This window comes from Symphalangus syndactylus, chromosome 9 (genome assembly GCF_028878055.3).
Source record: "Symphalangus syndactylus isolate Jambi chromosome 9, NHGRI_mSymSyn1-v2.1_pri, whole genome shotgun sequence".
NCBI classification, from domain to species: Eukaryota; Metazoa; Chordata; class Mammalia; order Primates; family Hylobatidae; genus Symphalangus; species Symphalangus syndactylus.
The window spans coordinates 121,260,729-121,285,493 of record NC_072431.2 but is presented as its reverse complement, the minus strand read 5'-3'; the positions used below and the strand labels follow the sequence as shown (position 1 = coordinate 121,285,493).

The 24,765-nt window shown below is 38.6% G+C and overlaps 1 protein-coding gene across 2 annotated transcripts in view; it reads left to right on the top strand.

The window, feature by feature from the left end:
• ADAMTSL1 (ADAMTS like 1) overlaps positions 1–24,765 on the top strand; it is a 956,380-nt gene that overhangs the window by 486,864 nt on the left and 444,751 nt on the right. Inside the window, exon 1 of one of the 2 annotated variants that reach the window (XM_055294157.1) lies at positions 23,770–23,912. The exons of the other annotated variant lie outside the window; for it this stretch is intronic. Coding sequence (XP_055150132.1) covers positions 23,850–23,912 — 63 coding nt within the window. The 5' untranslated portion in view covers positions 23,770–23,849. Of the gene's footprint in view, positions 1–23,769; positions 23,913–24,765 lie in introns of those variants that run through there. 2 annotated transcript variants of the gene reach the window in all.

Genomic DNA, 24,765 nt, shown 5'->3' with positions numbered 1-24,765 from the left:
CTAGTTCTAGATCCCTGAGGAATCGCCACACTGACTTCCACAATGGTTGAACTAGTTCACAGTCCCACCAACAGTGTAAAAGTGTTCCTATTTCTCCACATCCTCTCCAGCATCTGTTGTTTCCTGACTGTTTAATGATGGCCATTCTAACTGGCGTGAGATGGTGTCTGATTGTGGTTTTGATTTGCATTTCTCTGATGGCCAGTGATGAGGAGCATTTTTTCATGTGTTTTTTGGCTGCATAAATGTGTTCTTTTGAGAAGTGTCTGTTCATGTCCTTCGCCTACTTTTTGATGGGGTTGTTTTTTTCTTGTAAATTTGTTTGAGTTCATTGTAGATTCTGGATATTAGCCCTTTGTCAGATGAGCAGGTTGCGAAAATTTTCTCCCATTCTGTAGGTTGCCTGTTCACTCTGATGGTAGTTTCTTTTGCTGTGCAGAAGCTCTTTAGTTTAATGAGATCCCATTTGTCAATTTTGGCTTTTGTTGCCGTTGCTTTTGGTGTTTTAGACATGAAGTCCTTGCCCATGCCTATGTCCTGAATGGTATTGCCTAGGTTTTCTTCTAGGGTTTTTATGGTTTCAGGTCTAACATGTAAGTCTTTAATCCATCTTGAATTAATTTTTGTATAAGGTATAAGGAAGGGATCCAGTTTCAGCTTTCTACATATGGCTAGCCAGTTTTCCCAGCACCATTTATTAAATAGGGAATCCTTTCCCCATTGCTTGTTTTTGTCAGGTTTGTCAAAGATCGGATAGTTGTAGACATGCAGCATTATTTCTGAGGACTCTGTTCTGTTCCATTGATCTATATCTCTGTTTTGGTACCAGTACCATGCTGTTTTGGTTACTGTAGCCTTGTAGTATAGTTTGAAGTCAGGTAGCATGATGCCTCCAGGTTTGTTCTTTTGGCTGAGGATTGACTTGGCGATACGGGCTCTTTTTTGGTTCCATATGAACTTTAAAGTAGTTTTTTCCAATTCTGTGAAGAAAGTCATTGGTAGCTTGATGGGGATGGCATTGAATCTATAAATTACCTTGGGCAGTATGGCCATTTTCACGATATTGATTCTTCCAACCCATGAGCATGGAATGTTCTTCCATTTGTTTGTATCCTCTTTTATTTCATTGAGCAGTGGTTTGCAGTTCTTCTTGAAGAGGTCCTTCACGTCCCTTGTAAGTTGGATTCCTAGGTATTTTATTCTCTTTGAAGCAATTGTGAATGGGAGTTCACTCATGACTTGGCTCTCTGTTTGTCTGTTATTGGTGTATAAGAATGCTTGTGATTTTTGTACATTGATTTTGTATCCTGAGACTTTGCTGAAGTTGCTTATCAGCTTAAGGAGATTTGGGACTGAGACAATGGGGTTTTCTAGATATACAATCATGTCATCTGCAAACAGGGACAAATTGACTTCCTGTTTTCCTAATTGGATACCCTTTATTTCCTTCTCCTGCCTAATTGCCCTGGCCAGAACTTCCAACACTATGCTGAATAGGAATGGTGAGAGAGGGCATCCCTGTCTTGTGCCAGTTTTCAAAGGGAATGCTTCCAGTTTTTGCCCATTCAGTATGATATTGGCTGTGGGTTTGTCATAGACAGCTCTTATTATTTTAGGATACGTCCCATCAATACCTAATTTATTTAATCATGCTGATTTTTAGCATGAAGGGTTGTTGAATTTTGTCAAAGGCCTTTTCTGCATCTTTTGAGATAATCATGTGGTTTTTGTCTTTGGTTCTGTTTATATGCTGGATTACATTTATTGATTTGCGTATGTTGAACCAACCTTGCACCCCAGGGATGAAGCCCACTTGATCATGGTGGATAAGCTTTTTGATGTGCTGCTGGATTCAGTTTGCCAGTGTTTTATTGAGGATTTTTGCATCAATGTTCATCAAGGATATTGGTCTAGAATTCTCTTTTTTGGTTGTGTCTCTGCCCAGCTTTGGTATCAGGATGATGCTGGCCTCATAAAATGAGTTAGTGAGGATTCCTTCTTTTTCTGTTGATTGGAATAGTTTCAGAAGGAATGGTACCAGTTCCTCCTTGTACCTCTGGTAGAATTTGGCTGTGAATCCATCTGGTCCTGGCCTCTTTTTGGTTGGTAAGCTATTGATTATTGCCACAATTTCAGAGCCTGTTATTGGTCTATTCAGAGATTCAACTTCTTCCTGGTTTAGTCTTGGGAGGGTGTATGTGTTGAGTAATTTATCCATTTCTTCTAGATTTTCTAGTTTATTTGTGTAGAGGTGTTTGTAGTATTCTCTGATGGTAGTTTCTATTTCTTTGGGATCGGTGGTGATATCCCCTTTATCATTTTTTATTGCGTCTATTTGATTCTTCTCTCTTTTCTTCTTTATTAGTCTTGCTAGCAGTCTATCGATTTTGTTGATCTTTTCAAAAAACAAGCTACTGGATTCATTAATTTTTTGAAGGGTTTTTTGTGTCTCTATTTCCTTCAGTTCTGCTCTGATTTTAGTTATTTCTTGCTTTCTGCTAGCTTTTCAATGTGTTTGCTCTTGCTTTTCTAGTTCTTTTAATTGTGATGTCAATTTGGGATCTTTCCTGCTTTCTCTTGTGGGCATTTAGTGCTATAAATTTCCCTCTACACACTGCCTTGAATGTGTCCCAGAGATTCTGGTATGTTGTGTCTTTGTTCTCGTTGGTTTCAAAGAACATCTTTATTTCTGCTTTCATTTTGTTATCTACTCAGTAGTCATTCGGGAGCAGGTTGTTCAGTTTCCATGTAGTTGAGCGGTTTTGAGTGAGTTTCTTAATCCTGAGTTCTAGTTTGATTGCACTGTGGTCTGAGAGACAGTTTGTTATAATTTCTGTTCTTTTACATTTGCTGAGAAGAGCTTTACTTCTAACTATGTGGTCAATTTTGGAATAGGTGTGGTGTGGTGCTGAAAAAAATGTATATTCTGTTGATTTGGGATGGAGAGTTCTGTAGATGTCCATTAGGTCCACTTTGTTCAGAGCTGAGTTCAATTCCTGGGTATCCTTGTTAACTTTCTGTCTCGTTGATCTGTCTAATGTTGACAGTGAGGTGTGAAAGACTCCCATTATTATTGTGTGGGAGTCTAAGTCCCTTTGTAGGTCACTCAGGACTTGCTTTATGAATCTGGGTGCTCCTGTATTGGGTGCATGTATATTTAGGATAGTTAGCTCTTCTTGTTGAATTGATCCCTTTACCATTATGTAATGGCCTTCTTTGTCTCTTTTGATCTTTGTTGATTTAAAGTCTGTTTTATCAGAGACTAGGATTGCAACCCCTGCGTTTTTTTGTTTTCCATTTTCTTGGTAGATCTTCCTCCATCCCTTTATTTTGAACCTATGTGTGTCTTTGCATGTGAGATGGGTTTCCTGAATACAGCACACTGATGGGTCTTGACTCTTTATCCAATTTGCCAGTCTGTGTCTTTTATTTGGAGCATTTAGTCCATTTACATTTAAAGTTAATATTGTTATGTGTGAATTTGATCCTGTCTTTATGATGTTAGCTGGTTATTTTGCTCGTTAGTTGATGCAGTTGCTTCCTAGCCTCGAAGGTCTTTACAATTTGGCATGTTTTTGCAGTGGCTGGTACCAGTTGTTCCTTTCCATGTTTAGTGCTTTCTTCAGGAGCTCTTTTAGGGCAGGCCTGGTGGTGACAAAATCTCTCAGCATTTGCTTGTCTGTAAAGTATTTTATTTCTCCTTCACTTATAAAGCTTAGTTTGGCTGGATATGAAATTCTGGGTTGAAAATTCTTTTCTTTAAGAATGTTGAATATGGGCCCCCACTCTCTTCTGGCTTGTAGAGTTTCTGCCGAGAGATCCGCTGTTAGTCTGATGGGCTTCCCTTTGTGAGTAACCTGACCTTTCTCTCTGGCTGCTCTTAACATTTTTTCCTTCATTTCAACTTTGGTGAATCTGACAATTATGTGTCTTGGAGTTGCTCTTCTCGAGGAGTATCTTTGTGGCTTTCTCTGTATTTCCTGAATCTGAATGTTGGCCTGCCTTGCTAGATTGGGGAAGTTCTCCCGGATAATATCCTGCAGAGTGTTTTCCAACTTGTTTCCATTCTCCCCATCACTTTCCAACTTGGTTCCATTCTCCCCAGCAATCAGATGTAGATTTGGTCTTTTCACATAGTCCCATATTTCTTGGACGCTTTGTTCATTTCTTTTTATTCTTTTTTCTCTAAACTTCCCTTCTCGCTACATTTCATTCATTTCATCTTCCATCACTGATACCCTTTCTTCCAGTTGATCGCATCAGCTCCTGAGGCTTCTGCATTCTTCACATGGTTCTCCAGCCTTGGCTTTCAGCTCCATCAGCTCCTTTAAGCACTTTTGTGCGTTGGTTATTCTAGTTATACATTCGTCTAATTTTTTTCCAAAGTTTTTAACTTCTTTGCCATTGGTTTGAATTTCCTCCTGTAGCTCGGAGTAGTTTGATCATCTGAAGCCTCCTTCTCTCAACTCATCAAAGTCGTTCTCCATCCAGCTTTGTTCCATTGCTGGTGAGGAACTGCGTTCCTTTGGAGGAGGAGAGGCGCTCTGCTTTTTAGAGTTTCCAGTTTTTCTTCTCTGTTTTTTCCCCATCTTTGTGGTTTTACCTACTTTTGGCCTTTGATGATGGTGACATACACATGGGTTTTTGGTTTGGATGTCCTTTCTGTTTGTTAGTTTTCCTTCTAACAGACAGGACCCTCAGCTGCAGGTCTGTTGAAGTTTGCTAGAGGTCCACTCCAGACCCTGTTTGCCTGGGTCTCAGCAGCGGTGGCTGCAGAACAGCGGATTTTCGTGAACCACAAATTCTGCTGCCTGATCGTTCTGGTTGTTTTGTCTCAGAGGAGTACCCAGCCATGTGAGGTGTCAGTCTGCCCCTACTGGGTGGTGCCTCCCAGTTAGGCTGCTCGGGTGTCAGGGACCCACTTGAGGAGGCAGTCTGCCCGTTCTCAGATCTCCAGCTGCGTGCTGGGAGAACCACTACTCTCTTCAAAGCTGTCAGACAGGGACATTTAAGTCTGCAGAGGTTCCTGCTGACTTTTTTTTTGTCTGTGCCCTGCCCCCAGAGGTGGAGCCTACAGAGGCAGGCAGTCCTCCTTGAGCTGTGGTGGGCTCCACCCAGTTCGAGCTTCCCAGCTGCTTTGTTTACTAAGCAAGCCTGGGCAATGGCAGGCACCCCTCCCCTAGCCTTGCTGCCGCCTTGCAGTTTGATCTCAGACTGCTGTGCTAGCAATTAGTGAGACTCCGTGGGCGTAGGACCCTCTGAGCCAGGTGCGGGATGTAATCTCTTGGTGTGCCGTTTTTTAAGCGTTGGAAAAGTGCAGTATTAGGGTGGGAGTGACCTGATTTTCCAGGTGCCGTCTGTCACCCCTTTCTTTGTCTAGGAAAGGGAACTCCCTGACCCCTTGCACTTCCCGAGTGAGGCAACGCCTTGCCCTGCTTCAGCTCGCGTACGGTGCACTGCACCCACTGTCCCTTACCCACTGTCTGGCACTCCCTGGTGAGATGAACCCGGTACCTCAGATGGAAATGCAGAAATCACCGGTCTTCTGTGTCACTCACGCTGGGAGCTGTAGACCAGAGCTGTTCCTATTCGGCCATCTTGGCTCCACCCCCCCAAAAAAATTCTTATCTCTAACTAAAAGCCTTGACATTTCGACTTGTTCTCTTCCTAGAACTCGTAAAGAACAGTTAGTCACCATTACCTTTCATATTCTTGAAGGCCCTATTAAGCCACACCTTGGCTATGTCCTCATCAAGATAAATAATCCCAGCTAAGTAATTCCAGTTTGGCTATACCTTTTCTCAGAGGCCCCATTATTCAATTCTTAATCATCTTCATTGACTTCCTCTGAACAGCCTTCAAGTTTTTCATACTCCTTTGAGTTTATTGAGGCTATAATTGTTCCTCAGACTCTAGCAAAGGTCTGTGTAAGTGTGCATAAGTGGCCTTGGTCCTTAACAAGCCTTGAATAACCAATCAGTTGGGTATGGCTCCCATGCAGCCTCCTCCTGCCACACTGGAAATCATGAGCTAACACATTGCTGCATACTTCCTCAGTGGTACTCTTGATTGCTTGGTCCACTAGATTTTCCTTTTGGAATATATAAAGTCTCTTACACAGGCTGCCAACGTTGTGAGCTGCACTAATCGGGGGTGTCATTCCCATAACACCAGGGACATCACTGGTAGCCTGAACAAAGGTAAATAGAGGCCCTTCCCTTAGTACCTAATGGATTCATTTAAAATTAACTTTTATAAAAATCTTTCACTGCCTGGATTTCTTTTTTTTCAATTACCGCATTTCTATTTTGTTTTCTTTCCAAGTTAGGAGATTTTTAAATAAGAACTAATTAAATATTAGTTCTCATGCCAACTTGCTTTAATTTCCCTAGAAACCCTAGCTTACCTCCTTCCTGTTCACTGAGATCTTGGTTCAAAGGTCATCCCTAAACAACCAACTCAATCTGATTTGCAATTCAACCCCACCATGAAGCTACTCCTGTTTGCTTTTGGTCATAGCACTCACTGCTATCTGAAATTATCCTGTTCATTTATTTAATTTTTTCCATACCTTTCTCCTCTGGCTAGAATGTGAGCACCACAGAATCAGAGATCTTACCTGGCTGTCTCATTCATACATTTGGCATCTAGAACAGTCCCGGACATAAGTGAGGCCCTCAGTAAAAGTATGCAATTTTTTGTTTTGAAAGAAACTGTTTCATTTTCTGTTTATCATTTTGTCACCCCACACTTCAAAATCTTTAAACTCCACACACAGTGAAAAACTACTTTTCCATGCAGTTTATTTATATTATACTGGAGTGCTGCAGCCTTCCCAGTTATTGAGCTAATGTTGGGATATTACTTTAAAAAAAGCCAAAAACTATTTTGATAAATAGTTTACAAAAGGGGAATAAATGAGGAATAGTGACACATCAGTTAAAATCACAGAAAAAAATATTTTATAGACATATATTAAGAAGGGAATAATTTCTTTCTTTTTTGTTTTTAGAAACAGGGTCTCACTGTCTCCCAGGCTGGAATGCAGTGGTGTGATCACGGCTCACTGCAGCCTCAAGCTCCTAGGCTCCAGGGATCCTCCCACCTCAGCCTTCTGAGTGGCTGGCTAGGACTACATGCATGCGCCACCATGCCTTTTTTTTTCTTAGTTTTTGTAGAGACAGTAGCTCACTTTGTCGCCCAGGGTGGTCTTGAACTCCTGGCTTCAAGTGATCCTCCTGCCTCAGCCTCCTTAAGTGCTGGGATTATAGGCATAAGCCTCTGCGCCTGACCAGAAGAATTTCCATATGAGGTGTTTCCATTTCTAGAGCTTCCCTTCCTGTCTTCAGGAAAGTAGTATGGGTTCTGAGTCATGCCTTAGACAGAAATACGGTATGCTGAGGAGGAAAGAGGAGTTAGAGAAAGTGATAATGCTTTTCCTTTCCCCTAAGGACGCAAAAAGGATTCCTAATTGCATTTTTCTATATGCATATTATACTTCAATGCAAAGTTATTCAAAAATCCCTTGTCTGGCCTGTATTCTATCTAGCTCATGCACAGTCACCATTAGGCATAGCTGACATCCACCCTCCATCAAGCACTGAATAGGGGTTATACCTGTGTGTATGATCAAATCCATTAGATGGAAGAGGCTGAAGTTAGTGATCCTGGTTTCTGGCATTCAGAATCAATGGATCTGTTTGGTGCTTCTTTCCTTTGAAGAAACAAACCTTTCCGTTCATACCCTACTCCTTTTTTTGCAATTGCATGGGATGCCCATAGGATGTTCAGGATTTCATAGAAGTAATTATAGAGTTTGAAGGGACCTTGAAAGGCTGTTTTCATTTAAACCAAGAGTTTTCAAACATTTTTTAGTGTGTCCCACAGGAAGAAATAAATTTTACATGATGACGTAGTGGGTATATACCTACCCTGAAACACATACACACACACCTGAAATAAAAGTTTCACCAAACAATACATATCCTTACTATGTGAGATACATTCAATATTTTCTATTCTACTCTGAACTGTTTTTTTATACTGGTTGTTACAGATGAAATTGATTTCATGACCTATTAGTGGATCACTGCCCACAGTTGAAAAATAATGATTTAACCATTCCACAAAACAGCTAATGTGAGATCGGAACAGTTTACCTAGTTTGCCCTAAGCTTGCATAGTCTTAGGTGTCTTCCTTCATTTTGGGCGTCAAATTCCCAGACTCAATTATGTCCCATGATAGGTTATCCTTAGCTTATTTCACAAGATTTTCAGAGCATTCTTAGAGGAAAAAGGCTTTCTATTGTGGCTTTATATACCAGGAAAAAGATTCGGTCCAGGCAGTGCTCAATCAGTGAGGATTTTCTCTCCGATGACAAAATCCTGAGTGACTTTAAAAGGCACTGCTTCCCCATGGGTAATTATGGGTAATTTGTTTTTTAAAAAAGAAAATGCCAGAGTCGTGACATTCTAGAGCTAGAAGGGACTTTAACAAATCTAGCCCAGCCCTTTGATTTTACGACAAAAGTATTTCCTTGCATGTTCTGAGGAGTTCAGAGCAAAAGTCCTGTTCCCTTATCAACAGTATTTTAAAAAACAGTATTTGTTGCCATAAGCTGACATATATTAAACAGAACCTCTGTGTTTAAAGGAATAACACAGGCCTAAAATTTTCTAGTATTCTAGCTTAAAAGGGGGGGAAGGTGGAATCTTATCTTTGTTTTTTAAGGTTTCCGTAATAACCGAGTTTGAGAAGCCCTATACTCAAAATCCACATGTCTGCTTGAGACAATCGTCCTACGCACATCGATTTCCCATTATTTAGACCTTCATTAAATAAATATTATTTGAGAACCTAGTATCTGTTCTCAAGTGGCTTATGTTATAGTGAAATATAGAATGTTTGTTTTTTATATTACAAATTATATTATCCAGGAAATACTACCTCATAAACAGTGTATCTTTTGTATTTCATTGGTCAGACTTTATTGGTGTTTTATTGGACATAGTTGATGTACCACTCTGGATCCTAGTTTACTAGCATGGACCTAGACCTTTTGATTTGAAGTCCTCTGTTGCACTTGAGGCCTTACCTCACTAGTTATTTTATTTATTCGATAAGTATTTATTGACTATCTTAGAATAATCAAGCTTTGTTCTAGACACTGGAGTTATAGAAGTGAACAGGAGTCACCAAATCTCTGCACCAAGGGAACTTGCCTGCAAAAGAGCCCCATCATGACTTAGTTAATCAAGTCAGTTTACTAAGCCCATCTGGCTTAGTTAATCAGACCTTTTGGGAAAGTATTGAACATTGAACTGTATCAAATTTTACAAAAATTGATTCTCAAATCTCCAGCAGAACTAAGGAGACTAAAGTTCAAGGAGTTGAATGTATTAGGTAACTGTAAAAATCGAGAGCTTATTAACCCACATTGCTGAGTGTTTTGGAAAGCAATTCGTAAATATGGTTCTTCCCATTTGGTTTTAAACCACACAAGAATAATGACATTACTAATCAAAAATTGACAAACAAACAGGGAGAGAAGAGACGAATAAAAGGAAAGTGGGAGGAAGGTAAGCTGCAGGGGTGGGTGATATCCTCAGAATGAAGAAGCAAGCAAGAATAAAATCAAGATTTGCCGAGAATATTATCAGAGTCATGAATAGACATAATAACAGGAAAACCTGCTAATGCTCTCAGCTTGAATAGAGTTGACTCTAGCAGAAAAAGTGGGAAAACTGTTGGCACTCTCATTGCAGAAGTGCATTGTTTTGATGTTCTGACTCAAGTCTTAAGCATGACATTTCACGATCAGCTAAGCTGCTGAGCAACCACACCCTATTCTTGGCAAAAATATATATCATATTACATTACCAAAGAGAGCACAATGGAAAGTTTTTCAAAATAGTAAATAAACACCATATCTTATTTATAAATCTTGTCAAGATTTTCAAGGACTTGCCCAACTCCATGGCGAAATCCCTGTCTGTTTGCCGTAGAAGACACAGCATGCAGAGTATCTGCCTGAACAGCCAGCTCCTTTTCAATTCCAACTTCTTCAGCCCTAACCAAGGGGGACTATCCTCTTTAGTGGTAAAAGTAGATCCAGGTTTTATGGCTGGAGAGAGTCCAGGGCACTCAAAAGTGAAGCAGACGGTTGTGAAAAATTATTTATGGCAGATTTTGTGATGCCTGTGTTGTACTCTGATTTAATAGGGGGAAAATGAAATCTGAAGCAGAGTGAATTCATTTTCCAAATTTTACTAGGTGTACATGCAGGTTTACACCAGGGTACTATCGCTACCCTCAGCTTCTTTTCATTGCTTTCATACTTTGCAAAAGTAAATTCTTCCCTGAACAGACCCATGAAAATACTGCATTGGGTTACCCACAAGAAGCCTCCAAGACAACACGTTTGACATCCACATAGTGGACGTTTCTTCTGCAACACATATAATGAATGATATCCTCTATGTATACTATCATGAACACACTCACATTTCAGTGAAAATCACCCCTCAAGAAAGGAGAATAATAATAAGAAACCTAAAGCAAATGGTACCTCAAATTGTTCTTGCAGACTCTTTATAAAAACATTTTATTGGCATGTGAGTGATAACATTGGCCATTTAAAGATATCAGAACATTGTCATTTTGCAAGGAAAATTAAATACATGTGCCCAATCTAATTTTTAACAAATGTAACTTTTAAAGAAAATCCTGATTATTTTTCCACACCTCATTTTTAAAGGGAATATTGCAAATCCAAGAAAGTTGCATCAAGAATAAGCAACATAAATCTTATTTCATTGTTAAGAAACATTTCAGTAAATATTAGTTTTTACAGATTTTGGTAAATATCAGTACCAAATATTGCATATATTTTAACATATATTTTAATCAAAATATATTATTGTTGATAGGAATATTTCACATGCATCAACTTTTTCTCTTTAATTTTGTGAGGAAATCAAGTCAATTTATCATCAATTATTTTTCATGTAATTTTTTTAAATATTTAATTGACAAAAATTCTATGTATTTATGGTTTACACATGTTTGAAATATATATACGTTATTGAATGGCTAAGTTTAGCTAATTAACATATGCATTACCTCACATACATTATTATGGTTCTTATATTATGGTTTATAGACATGTTCAATATGTCATTTTTGTTCATAGACAGGGTAGACGTAGATGAATTTTTCTTACCTTTTTATTTAATCTACCTAACCTCTTGCATTATTCCACTGGTATTCTAGAATAAAGTTTAAAGAAAAAAAGAAATTGCATTCAGTTACAAGGCATTATCTTGCCCTGACCTGTCCAGCACAGACCTCAGGAGTGAGAGAAGGGAGAAATAAAACAAGATACTGAACCACAATAGTAGTCTTTGAGGAAGCAGGCAGGAAAGGAAGTCGACACAAAGAAACATCATTTTGCTTCATTGATCCATTGACTAACAGTTAGAAGATAAATATTCATCCTTTGACATACATGGGGGAGACTGGTTCCAGGACACGCCCCCTCCACTCGCCCATTCCCCGACATCTTCCCCTGCCGCATATACTAAAATCCGTGCGTTCTCAAATCCAGCATTCTCAAATCTAAAACTCACATATGAAAACTTTCTATATGTGAGCTTTACATCCCATGAATACTGTATTTTCCATCAGCTTTTGGTTGAAAAAAAATCTGTGTATAAGTGGATCTGTACAGTTCAAGCCTTTATCGTTCAAGGGTCAAATGTGAATACGTTTACAAATACAGATACATATATTTATATAAAGTCTCAATGTGTGCTTAAGGTATACAGAATATAGGTCTACATTTTATATATATGTGCATATGTTGTGTAAAGTGTTAAAATAATGAAATGTCCATTATTTATTACTGACTTCAAAAACTGAATGTAATCAATGTCCTTGAAAACTGCTGTATAGAAATGAATTTATTTCTTTAACGAATACTTGATCATTCAACACACATTTATTGAGCACTTATTGTGTGCTGAGCCCTGTGCTACATACTGGGGTATGGTGGTTAACACAATGGAAATGGTTCCTGTCCTTATGGAGCTTACATTCTAATGAGGGAGAGAGACATTAAATATATAACACAAATAAATATAAATACAAATAAAATTTTTTATATAACTATGAACTTTGATAAGTCCTGTGCAAGAAAACAAATGACAGAAAAGTCCAATTCAGGGTGACAGATCTAGAAAGACCTATCTGTGGAAGGAACTTTTAAGGTGATCTATGAGCAATCAAAAGGATTTAATCAGTAGAAGAATGAAAAAGGGGCCAGGCATGGTGGCTCACACCTAGAATCCTAACACTTTGAGAAGCCAAGGTAGGTGGATTACCTGAGGTCAGGAGTTTGAGACCAGCCTGGGTAACATGGTGAAATCTCATCTCTACTAAAAATGAAAAAATTAATTGGGCATGGTGGCACACACCTGTAATTCTAGCTACTCCGGAGGCTGAGGCAGGAGAATCACTTGAACCCAGGAGGTGGAGGTTGCAGTGAGCCGAGATAGCATCACTGCACTCCAGCCTGGGCGACAGAGTGAGGAATCCATCTCAAAAAAAATAAAAATAAAAATAAAAAATAAAAAAATTAAAGAATGAAAAAGACAGCATTCCAGGCATCAGGAAGAGTAAGTGCAAAGGCTCCAGGAGCACAGACTCATACCCATCTAAGCTAAAATAACCAAATCCAATCAACATATGTGAAAATGTACTCCAGAGAAATACTTCTTTAATATTGGCTTTTCCTTTGAGTGAGGATGGCATTGTTGAAGCAGCATTGGTAAAGCTTGTGTCTTTTTTGAAACTTATGAAAAATTTAGTAATTAGATATGGTTAATCATACTTATTATCACATTGAGTTTCTGCAGTTACCTGGCACAAGATTTAAGAGTTCATATAAGGGGATTTCATTGAGGTTGTTTTTACATAAGTAAATTTTGTAATTTTTCTCTTATTGTCTTTTTTCTCTTCTTTAAAAATTTTTTTCTGGTGAATATATGTGACGTAAATTTTACTAATTTAACCATTTTAGTTGTATAGTACTGTGGCATTAAGTGTATTCACATTATTATGCAACCATCATCTCCATCTATCTTCAGGACTTTTAAAATCTTCCCCTACTAAAACCCCATACCCGTTAAACATTAATTCCCCATTCCCTTTTCCCTCAGGCTCCTAGCAATCACCATTCTACTCCCTGTCTCTATGAATCTTACTACTCTAGGTACCTCAAATAAGTAGAATCATACATGTCTTCAAGGCTCATCCATGTTGTAACATGTGTCAGAATTTTCTTCCTCTTTAAGGCTGAGTAATATCTCATTGTATGTATATGGAACATTTTGTTGATCTGTTCATTTGTCAATAAAGACTTGGGTTGCTTTTATTTTTGGCTATTGTATTAATATATAACTGCTATGAACATGGGTGTACAAATATCTGAATCTCTACTTTCATTTCTTTGGGGTATATATCTAGCAGTGGAATTACTGCATCATATGGCAATTCTATGTTTAATTTTGGAGGAATCAAACTTGTGCTTTTAAAATTCATACATTCAGCAAATGTTCATTAGACTCCTATTATGTGCCATGCAGCTATGCCAGAGGTGAGGAATGAATGAACAGGATGCACTGCCTTCCAGGCTGTCTCATGTGTGAGTAGTTGTTGTTGTTGTTGTTGTTCTTTCTTTAGATGGTGATAATGATTTACTGTAGAATCGTAAACTCTCTTTCCCAGCCTTCTTGAGACTATATAGTGTATAATAAGCATGCCCTCATCATCCCAAGCTGCATTAACTTGAAGTTCTGAGCCAGAACCTCAAGCTAGATGCAAACATTACATTGTCATGTCATAACTCAGGATATCTATAATACAACCCCTCTCCCTTCTGTGTCATATGTAGTAGTAGCTTGAAGAGAAAATTATTTCAGCTAAATCAGAGATTTGATTAACAAAAACCTGTACAAATGAAATTGTAGTATTGTTACACAAATTATACTATTGTATATCATATTATATGAATTCTATTAAGATATTAAATTTGAATATGAGGTAAATAATTTTTCTATTTGAATGACATTATTCCAATAGAAGTGACACATAAGAAAGGAAAATCCACTTTGAATAAGTTTTCTTACCAAAATGTGAAACTTTGAAAGTGTAGAATAGCCTTGGAAAATTTAATGAGTTATGACAGTCAACAAAAATTAATCACCATAAGGATAAAGAAAAACAATATTTTCATCACCGTGAAATCAATCTGATCCTTCCTTCTCCTTAAGACAGTGGTTCATAGCCAATTTCCTTTCCATAGTTACCGTGTTTTATTTTGTATGTTTATAAAACCCCTTCTTCCAAACAAATTGAAAGCTCATTTAGCGTAAAATTGCAGTGCAAAAAAGACAGTATCATTTACATGGAGTGGGAGAATAAAAATCAAGAGAGAAACGGTGAGATTTTTTTAAAACTATAGACTGAGAAGAGATTTAGCCATTGAGCACAGAATTTTCTTCTGAGCTTCCTAGTAGCCAAAGAAATGATGGCATCTCAGAGAGTGAGAGAGCTCTCATTATCTAAAAGAGAAAACACAATAATCAACAACATATTTCTTGTATTTGATCATTATGTTCTGAGAATTTGATGTAGGGATTCCTATATAATTAAGCTACATAAGCAAAATTATCCTAGAAAAGTTTACAGAATCTCAGGAGTATTCCACATACACGTTTCTACACTGACCATTAATCAAAGCCAGGGACATAATGATTATTCACAGACTTTCCAAGGCAGTTCTCCCAGAGGCCAGTATGAAATGGGCCAAGCTTGTAGCTTTCTGATTGTCTCAGCTGCTAGAAGGATATATAGCTTGGCCCGTTCTGTTAATAATTTTGCTTAGTCCTGCCATCCTGTATTGCTTTAAAACATACATGTTGTGATAAACACACTTCTATTTCTCATGAAAGTCTGGAGGTGGGCAATACAGAAGCATTGTGATATCCCAGAGTTTCAGGAAGCCAGGGCCCTTTTTCTGGTGCATAATATCCACTTCAAGGTTACTTTGTGGTTCTAGATGGCTGCTCCAGCCTTCACATCATCATTCCAGCCACACATGTGAAAAAAAGGAAAAAGGGAGAGAGGGTATGCCCCTCTCTGTATGGACGTTTCTTGGAATTGCACCCACTTGCTCCACTGCATGTCTTTAATGATAACTGTGTCACATGGTCACACATAACTGCCAAGAGAGGCTAAGAAATGTTTCTGTTCCGGGTGGCCATGTATGTTTGTACCAAAGCAGAAAAAGAATAGACATGGATAGATGGCTAATATCTCTGCCAAAGGTATCTTTTTATTTTGTTTTGTTTTGTTTTGTTTTTGAGACAGAGTCTTGCCCTGTCACCCAGGCTGGAGTGCAGTGGCACGATCTTGGCTCACTGCAACCTCCGCCTCCTGGGTTCAAGCAATTCTCTTGCCTCAGCCTCTGGAGTAGCTGGGATTATAGGCGTGCGCCACCGTGCCCAGCTAATCGTGTTTTTTTAGTAGAGATGGTCTTTCACCATGCTGGCCAAGCTGGTCTCGAACTCCTGACCTCAGGTCATCTGCTCGCCTCAGCCTCCCAAAGTGCTGGAATTACAGGAGTGAGCCACTGTGCCCGGCTTCAGGTATCTTATTTAAAAGAACTTTTCGTCCTCTTAAAATGCAGATGGGCGTTTAAGGAAGAAGTTTTTCCCCTTTATCCTTGGGACCCTGTGCTTTTCATAACTGCCAGTTTCTGTGCTGGGAAAACAGTTTTGGATTTTAACCTCTAGGAAATTGCACATGTAAAAAGAGATAAAATGCTGGATTTTTTTGAACCCATGTTTCTCTCAGTTGCACGCCATATTTTTCCCTCAGGACACCTGCATATATGGTAATGGTTTTATTGTTGTTGGCTTGTATTCAATTCTCCATGCTGTTATCCCTTATATTTTATTTCCTTCTTGCCATACTCAACAAGTTCCAAATTCCTTCATGAAAGTCTCTTCAAAAGAAAGGCTCACCATAATTTCAAGTAGGAAAGATTAAATATCCAGTTTTACCCACAAATTCCATGTCCTTTCCGGAAACTTTAAAAATAAACCACAGAAAAATCATAAGTATATGAGGTAATGCATTAAGTTAATTAGGTTAATTTAGCCATTCCATGATGTTGAAAACATAATGTTGTACACCATAAATATATGCAATTTTATTTGTCAATTATTTAAGATAAATAATTGTTTTAAAATGAACTCTACTACAAATTAAATTTAGTTATAGGTTCTTTTTTATATTTATTTCATAGATTTTGGTATTTCTTTGTGACAGTATATATAATTATGATATGAGATAATTTTTTTTAACGGAGAAACTATTAATCTAGTTCATGTTAGCAAATATAACCAACATAGAACAAGAATAAAATTGAAGACCACACAGTGATCTGTTGTATTTTAGGTGAAGAATACTCTGATTTTCCATGGTTTAATTGCTTCTCTGAAATTCAAATTTCATTTCATTTTTGATCTACATTTTCCTTGGTTTTTAGAAACCATCTTTTCTTTTGTAATTCTCCTATTTGCTTTTCTTTTTCTCTACTGTCATCTCTGTGAATATCTCATATGTTAATAACTCACATGTTAATTTAACAAACATTTATCTAATGGCACTTATGTAAAGGGCGCTGTGCTCTGTTCTGTGAATACAAGAGTTTGTAATCTTGATATTTGCTTTCACAGGATTTACAATCTAGTTGAAGGAGAGTGACACACTCTACTTGCAAACAGGGTAGCAGGTGAAAAGTACCTATAGATATATGAGACCCATTTTGTGGGGGAACAGAAGAATGAACTATTATTATTTGCTACTTAGATTGGTTAAACAATTAAATATTAAAATTCCAAATTAAAAAATAGTAAAACATTTGCCACCACAGAGAAAAATAACCCTTAAAGCTTGAAGCAGTGGAAGAAATCAGAAATGAAAATGATCAGTAACTCTTTGACAGGTTTGAAACTTCTATACAATAAAAAACTAGTAAAACTAATTATATTAAAAATAAAACAATGGGGAAGCCTTTTTTTTCCAATAAAAGGAGGGCTCGTATCTATGATATATAATGTATTCAAATATATTGAAAATATTATTCCAGCAAATAAATGAGCAAAAGGAGAACGTTTTTAAAAAATCGCAGTTAGCAGAAGGCTTTGTGGAGGAGCTGACATTTGAGCAATATCTTAAAGAGTAAAAAATATAAATTTTAGCAATGCAAGGATAGAAGGAGGGACCTTCCAGGCAGAAGCGACAGGATGAGCAAATACACAGTAGTCAAAGGACTTGGAGTAGTTGGGTAATATCAAGTATTTCAATCGAGTTGGAGCATGGCTTTCTGTTATCCTGGGACTGGAAGCAGATCAGGGAGGTCCTTGAATGCCAAGCTGAGGAATTTGGCTTTTGTATTTCAATCTCACTCTCTGTATATTGTCTATAAATCTGTTAACAGCTCTTCACCTTATTGTCTGGCTCTGGTATAATTGTTTTATCTGTGGAGGATGATGTCATGGAAATAGAACTGAACTAGGAATCAGGGGCCTTGGATTTATGTATTACACTTGGGTTTACTATATCAATATTACAACCATAATTCAAACCTCAACAATTAAAATGATAAGTTTCTCTATTTCAAAAAGGCTACAAAAGACAGTTTATTTTTTGCCAACATTCTCTGTAGCATTGTGCATTGCATACATTAGGTGCTCAGTAAGTGTTTGTTGAATCTAATTCAATAACGAATCTCTGAGATCTGTGCCATAACTTCAGCAATGTAGAAAAAAGAAGAACAAGGACCACAGGTTTGAGGGTATTGAACAAGTCTATCCTCCCGGTTCAGTTCAATGCTCTGCTATGAGTTCTGTTTTGTTTTGTGTTTTGTTTTGTTTTGGGGACAAGTATCTTTGAATTTGAATCTAAATTATGATAATATTTTTCCCAGAGTTTCATTAGATCTTTCAAATGCAGAAAAATTGAGAGACATGTCCAGTGGCTACTTCTATACCCACCACCTAGAATGGTACTGATTTATTATCTCCTACTTGTATTAGGCTCTGAGCTAAACACCCTACAAACCTCTTACTCTGCGGCCCACAACTGCCTGGTGGTGGTGAACATAACTCTCATTGTCCAAAAGCCTAAAACAGAACAAGCAAGCAAACAAACAAAAAACCCTAAGCTCAGAAAGTTTCAGCAATTTATTTCCTTAAAGCCCTTTGAGTAATAAATGCAACCGCTAGGATTTAAACTGTCTGGCTCCAAAAACTGAGTTCTTTCCATGGTACCAAACAGCTTCCAGAATTCCTTTCTTCTGGGGTCACAGATTTTAACCAAGCACCTACAGTATGAGAAGCCCTGAATTAAGTCTTGTAGAAAGAACTGTAAGCTGAGGCCCTTGGGGCTTCTGTCAGTTGGAGATGAATCAGATCAAATTTTACAATTGTTGTGTTTGTCACATAAGTAACATGCTATGCTAGACACTTTGCAGAGTAAGAGAGGAAGACCATGGGACAAAGAATCTAAAATCATAATTTTTGCCCATTACACAACCTGCAGTAGCGAATCAGATTGAGTAAAAGCAGGAGTCTTACCTTTTTCTACTTTCTCTCTGCTTACCCTGTTCTCCACAGCTATAAAGACTTTCCTTAGTTTCTTTTTATTCCCTAAAAGTCTGTGTACATCTCAAAGCCTACTTCAGTGTCCATTTTCCTCTGCCAAACTCCTCACTCAGTCCTTAAATATGCATTGACATGTCCCTTCTCGGAATTCTCATGGCCCTTTGCTTTACCAAGAGTCAGTATAGCTTAGTGTTTATGAACACAGATTGCTTGGGTGCAGATCTTGGCCCTTTCCCTCTTTGGAGATATGATTTGGGCAAGTACTTTAATTCTCTATGCCTCAGTGTTCTCTGTTAAAGGGGGTATATCAGTTGAGATTCTGTTGCAAAGAACAGAATTTGTTCTTGCTAATTTAAGCAGAAAGTGATGTGTTATAGGATATTAAATAACACATAACATTTGAGTTACCAAAGAAAAAGACTCTAACTTGAGCTTTCTGAAGATTCCAGTGCTGCTTTACAGAAACACATCACCATGGGAGTTGCTGCCTCTTCCACAGCCAGGAATTCATCTGCTGAATGGAAAAGCTGAATGAAACAGCAAGAGCTGCAAGGGCCATGCCCACCTTCCCTGATCCAGCTAATAAATGCATGTCCCATGCCTGCCTCTTGACACCTGCAAAAATAGCAACTGGTTAGCATCGTTACAAGAAAAACCTCATTGCTCTGTAGCCATTTTCACAAGCAGAGAGAGCAAAGTGTAGTAGCTTCTGCCTCCCTTCCTCCTTCCAAATTTTTGTAGTACTTTAGAGTGGCTAGTTCTCAATTCCATCCAGTACCCTAGCTGCAAGGGAGTCTAGAAAATGTTGTTTCTGGACTTCAGGCACTGGTTGGGATGAAGTTGACTGCTAACCCATCATTAAATACTTACCCCATAGAGTTGTTGCAAGGATTACATGAAATAATAAATACAAAATACTTAGAAAAGTGCCTACACATGCGATATTCTCAGTGTATGTCGCTATTTTCATCTGTCAGCGTCTCAGATAGCAGTCATGGGGAAAGTCAAACAGCCTTTGATAGAACCCCAAATTTCCTGCCTGCTAATAACTTTGATGAACCCATTTTCTATGTAGGAGGACTGGTTTCCTCATCTGCAAATTGGCGATAATAATCACTCTCTAACACCTAGAGTTTCTGTTCATATCACATTAGATCATGTGTGAAAGGTGATTTGAAAACTATAATGAATGCTCTAATGGCTTTGGTGTTAAATAGATACTAGGTGAGTTGGCAAGTTGTGGAGTAATGCTCAAATTCCAGTTCTGACCCTAAGAATAGCAGTCTGCTTCCTATACTTTTATCTTAGTCACCCTTGCTTTATTTTTCAGAATTAACCAGGGAAATCAAACTTCACTGCATCCCTGTGGGGAAAACAAGGCTCGATACTGCCATAACCACCTCCTTAAAGAGGAGAGATTAGGCCCTGTCCAGCTCTTGAAATCCTCCCAGCCCTGAGTTCTTTCCAGGAGACCCTGTGTCCCCTATATACTGGTTTCTGCAGCTGACTGGCTAAGCAAAGAGGCTCAACCTGAAGAAAGAGACAGGTGGCTCCAGAGCAAGACTTGTTCTCCCCAGGGAGAGAAATACCGAAAGTTTAGCTCACTCTTTCCTCCCATAAAGCACACTGAATGTTAACAGCTTGCTTCTGTCCAAGCTGGTGTTTTTTGAATTAAGTATTGTTAAATCCATACCATTTGGAATGATGCTTCAGACAGCCCTGACACTCTCTCTCTTGCTCCTGCTTTCATTTCACCTAATATGTTGTGCATGGAGCCAGTAACCAGTATTATTCGGCTGCCGCGGCTTCTGCTAGTGCTGCTGCTCACACACTTGCAGATGGCTTTAATTTAGATACCTGAAGAGGAAAAAAGGAATTTGGCCAACGCCCTGCTCAGATGCCATAGGTGGCCTTTCCCCGGTTGCCATTAATATGGATCTAGATTACCTAAAGTTTTACATTATTTTTCCTAGGTGCTGAAAGAGTTTTAGAAATGAGAAAGTCAAGAGACATAGAAGCTGGAGGCTAAAATAAGATACTTACCATCGTCAGGTAACATATACCCATAGCAAACCCTGGTAGCCTACTTTCCTTTTCCTATAAACATCCCCCTTCAACCACATCACTGCCAACATCTGAATATATGTGTGTGTATACATCATATATAGATATAAATGCATATATATGAATATGAGATGAGGGTGGATTTAGATTCGGTAAACCATGGCTCAATGGCCAGTTCTAGTCAGCAAAGCTTCAGTCAAGTCACTTAACTTCTCTGAGCCTCAGTTTCCACATACATAAAATGGGGTGATTACTTAATTTCAAAAAGTAGTCACAAAGGTCAAATGAGATCATAGATGTAAAATCACTTTGTAAACCATAAAGATGGCATGTAAATTTTGGCCATCATCAAAATTAGTTCATGACCAAAACTTTCCCCAATCGCCTTAACCCAACTTGATTTTGTTCTCCCTTTTCTGAAGTTATAGTAAATTTGTAATTTCACCTGCACTGTGTAGCTCTGGATGTGCAATTGCTTTTCCTTGTTTCTCTGGGTATTCCCAAGAGGAAAGAAAATGCTGTGAATCAGAAGCATGAGACAGCGAGGTGGGCATCCTCCAGGCATTCAATAGGTGATTGAGGGCTTGACTTTAAAATAGTGTATTATTCGGTGACTTCATTGAGGTGACCATCTTGCTGTACATTAGCATGCCCATCAAAACTCCAAGGCAGAAATTTCTGACTCAAAATACCTAGGCAGTATTTATTTGCAAAGCAGAAAGGAATCTAAACTAGCATGTAAGTGGTTAACCAGTTATTTTCTGACCATGCTGATTATTTTTCTATTCCTCTACAAATAGTATCTCATCATTAGTTTTGTTGCTATTTTTCTTTCTCCCATTACCTGTTCTTCCCTTTGGATCTGCTTAATGAGCAGGGTTTATGTGTGAAGAGGGAGGAGGTGGTATTAGGTAAAATGTTCCATTAATAGAACTAGTTGAAACTCTTCAGTTAATGACTGTGATAGGAGGGAAAAAAATAAACCCTTTGGCAGAAAGCTCTGGTATGTAACAGAGAGACACATATAACGTAGCTTTATGAATGAAAGTTTATTTCAATCAATCACCTTTCTTTAATGTGATGAGGATTTCAGACAAAAACAATAGTGGAAAGATAAAGTTAAGCATTTTTATATCTACTTGTGAATACGCTTTAGCTTATGAGCATTAGCTAGTTTTTGAGAGATTTGTAAAACAAATCTTTCTAGAAGGGAAAAGCATATTTCAAGAATAGGCTCTCTTTGTTATGGATTTGTACTCTCCATTTTTCTAGGTCCACAGACTTAGTATTGAGAACAAAGGATAATCTTTGTATGACCTTGACTTTCCTAACAGCTTGAAAATAGAATTTTTAAAGTTTCTCTCTCTTTAATTGATATACCATATGAAGCAGGTAACCTAAAGTTGAACAACCTGCTTTTCTTCACCTTTTTGAAGAGCAACGCAGCAGGTATGTATATAGGCAGACCTGCCTGTATTCACATGCCCGTTATGGCTTGGTCAGGTTTTCCATATTTGTGTGTTTCATACCTCTTGTCAGTATTTTTTAATAATGAAAGGAAAGAACATTAATTCTAAATGTCTTGTACCTCCGCTGCATATATTTCTGGGCTATCAGGAGATCTGTAAAGGGAAAATGTCGTGATGACACACCTATGGCAACGTAAGGCCGAGGCTGCTCTTTTATTCTTTCAAAACTCAATGATTTCCTTTGCAGATAAGGGGAAATACATCCTTGTTTGACACTTGACACTTTTCTAAAACTGTAATAAAACCTTCCTCTTGTAGAGTCAAATCTCCCTTGCTGGTGGATTAAGCAGCTTCAGAAGCTTCCTGACCTTCTCGTTGCTGTTGCTGGCCTTGTCGTCATTTCACTGCTCATTAGCACTTCCTTCAGGGCTGGACTGGCCTCCAAGGTCATCCCATCCAACCCTCTTGCAATAGTGGACGGAAAAATGAGGTAAAACTCAGTTCAGCCTTTTCTGCATTATAACAGCTCTGATAAAGGACGTGGGTGAGGTGCGGAGGAAGCTGAAACTTGGTTAAAAGAAGGTTTGGGGATTAACTGAGGATTTAATTCATCCTTTCTTTCTCTCTCGCGGCTAAAATAGATAGCTGAGAGTTGGCAGTGCATCAAAACCAGGCTGCTCCTCAACCCCAAATTTCAGCCCCACTCATCCTGGAGTCATTGTTGAGGGTTTCTTTTTAAACTGGGGGATCTAAATTTCTAATTGTGCCTTTACAATTAGCAAATCTTAAATGCCTTAAATTGTCACTTTACAGAGAAGCAACTTGCTTTTTTTTTTTTCCCAAATTAAGTCCTTAATAACACAAAATAACTTATGCCACGGTTTAGGCTTAGTGAGGAACCTTTAGAAAATGTATAGAGTATTTATTTTCCAAGTCAAGAGAGAAAGTAAAGAGGAACTTTATGGAGGCGAAATAAAACAGTTGTACAGAATACATTTATAGGGCACATTAAGTCGGTTTTTGTCTATGGTTCTTTCCCTTTATGGCATATGTTATATATTGACAGGGATTAAGTTTCTCTCCTGAATGGAACAATACACAGTCACAGGGAGCTACTGTACTTTACGAAGCAACAGACATCAGCACAGGCAAATGGCAAATAGAAATGCATCTCACAAAGAACTAACCAGGTCCATGGGAAGCACAGTGCTTGGCTTCATCTTTTGCAATTCTGCATCTTTTGCATTTCCCTTCTCGCTTTGCTGCTCGTTCGCCTTTCTTTTTCGTCCTTTTCCCCCTTTTTTGCTCGCACTGTTACACTTTCTCTGTCCTCCTGGCTTTGTTATTCAGCATGTCTGATTAGCAGGAGCCTGATTGGCTGGCTGCCTGCTCCGAAAGAGATTCCGTTCAGCTTACCCCCCACCCATCCACCCACCCACCCCTCGGTCAGGAAATGTGAGCGGGGCTGATGGAAGCTGATAGGCAGGACTGGAGTGTTAGCACCAGTACTGGATGTGACAGCAGGCAGAGGAGCACTTAGCAGCTTATTCAGTGTCCGATTCTGATTCCGGCAAGGATCCAAGCATGGAATGCTGCCGTCGGGCAACTCCTGGCACCCTGCTCCTCTTTCTGGCTTTCCTGCTCCTGGTAAATGCCTTTTCATTTCAATACATTGCTATTGCCATTGAGTCTGGGTGCTGGGGTGTGTGTGTGTGTGTGTGTGTGTGTGTGTGTGTGTCTTTATCTTAAAACTCCAGGTAAAATAATTAACACGATTACAAAGGGAGAATACTCCTTCCAGAACTTTTAACCTCAACTTCCCAAGTAAGATAAAGTCTGCAAGACTTTCTGGAATTAGTTACTGCTATATAGTAACACTGATACTGAGACATGAACTTTGGGACATACTGCATGGAGTTTGGGAGCTAAGGACTGTATATATGGTGGTGTGTATGCTTGGAATTTGGATAACAGACATCCTGAAACCAAACTCACTCACTGTGGTGTTCCTGGAATTTTTTGATGGATAGGCTTTGCGGGGCTTGCCCGTACTGCCTTTAATGAATTATTTTCCATCTATGCACATGTACTACGGAACCAGGTAAAGAGGGAAATGAGAGCCTCTTTGCAGCCAACCCAGATTATAGCTCTTAATTACTGCAAGTCATTTATGAATAGAAGTTAATGCTAGGATTTATGAATTGAGGATTATGGCCTTTGGTCTCAAATTTACTTTTAAAGAAGAAAAAGGAATGGTGACTTTTAGTACGGCTGATTGCCACAGTCATAGTGATAAGATGCTCTGCTCTCGAACATCAGTACACATTGCATTTTTGACTCGAAGTAAATGTTCCGTTGTGACTCATACTTGGTTTTATGGGCAGAAAATGAACATTTACTGTCCAAAATAAATCTACACTCAAAATATTAATAGCAATGCACATTTTTTAAACCAGAGTGTTCTGGGCAGACAGCTTAGTAAACCTCATCTGAAGGTTTG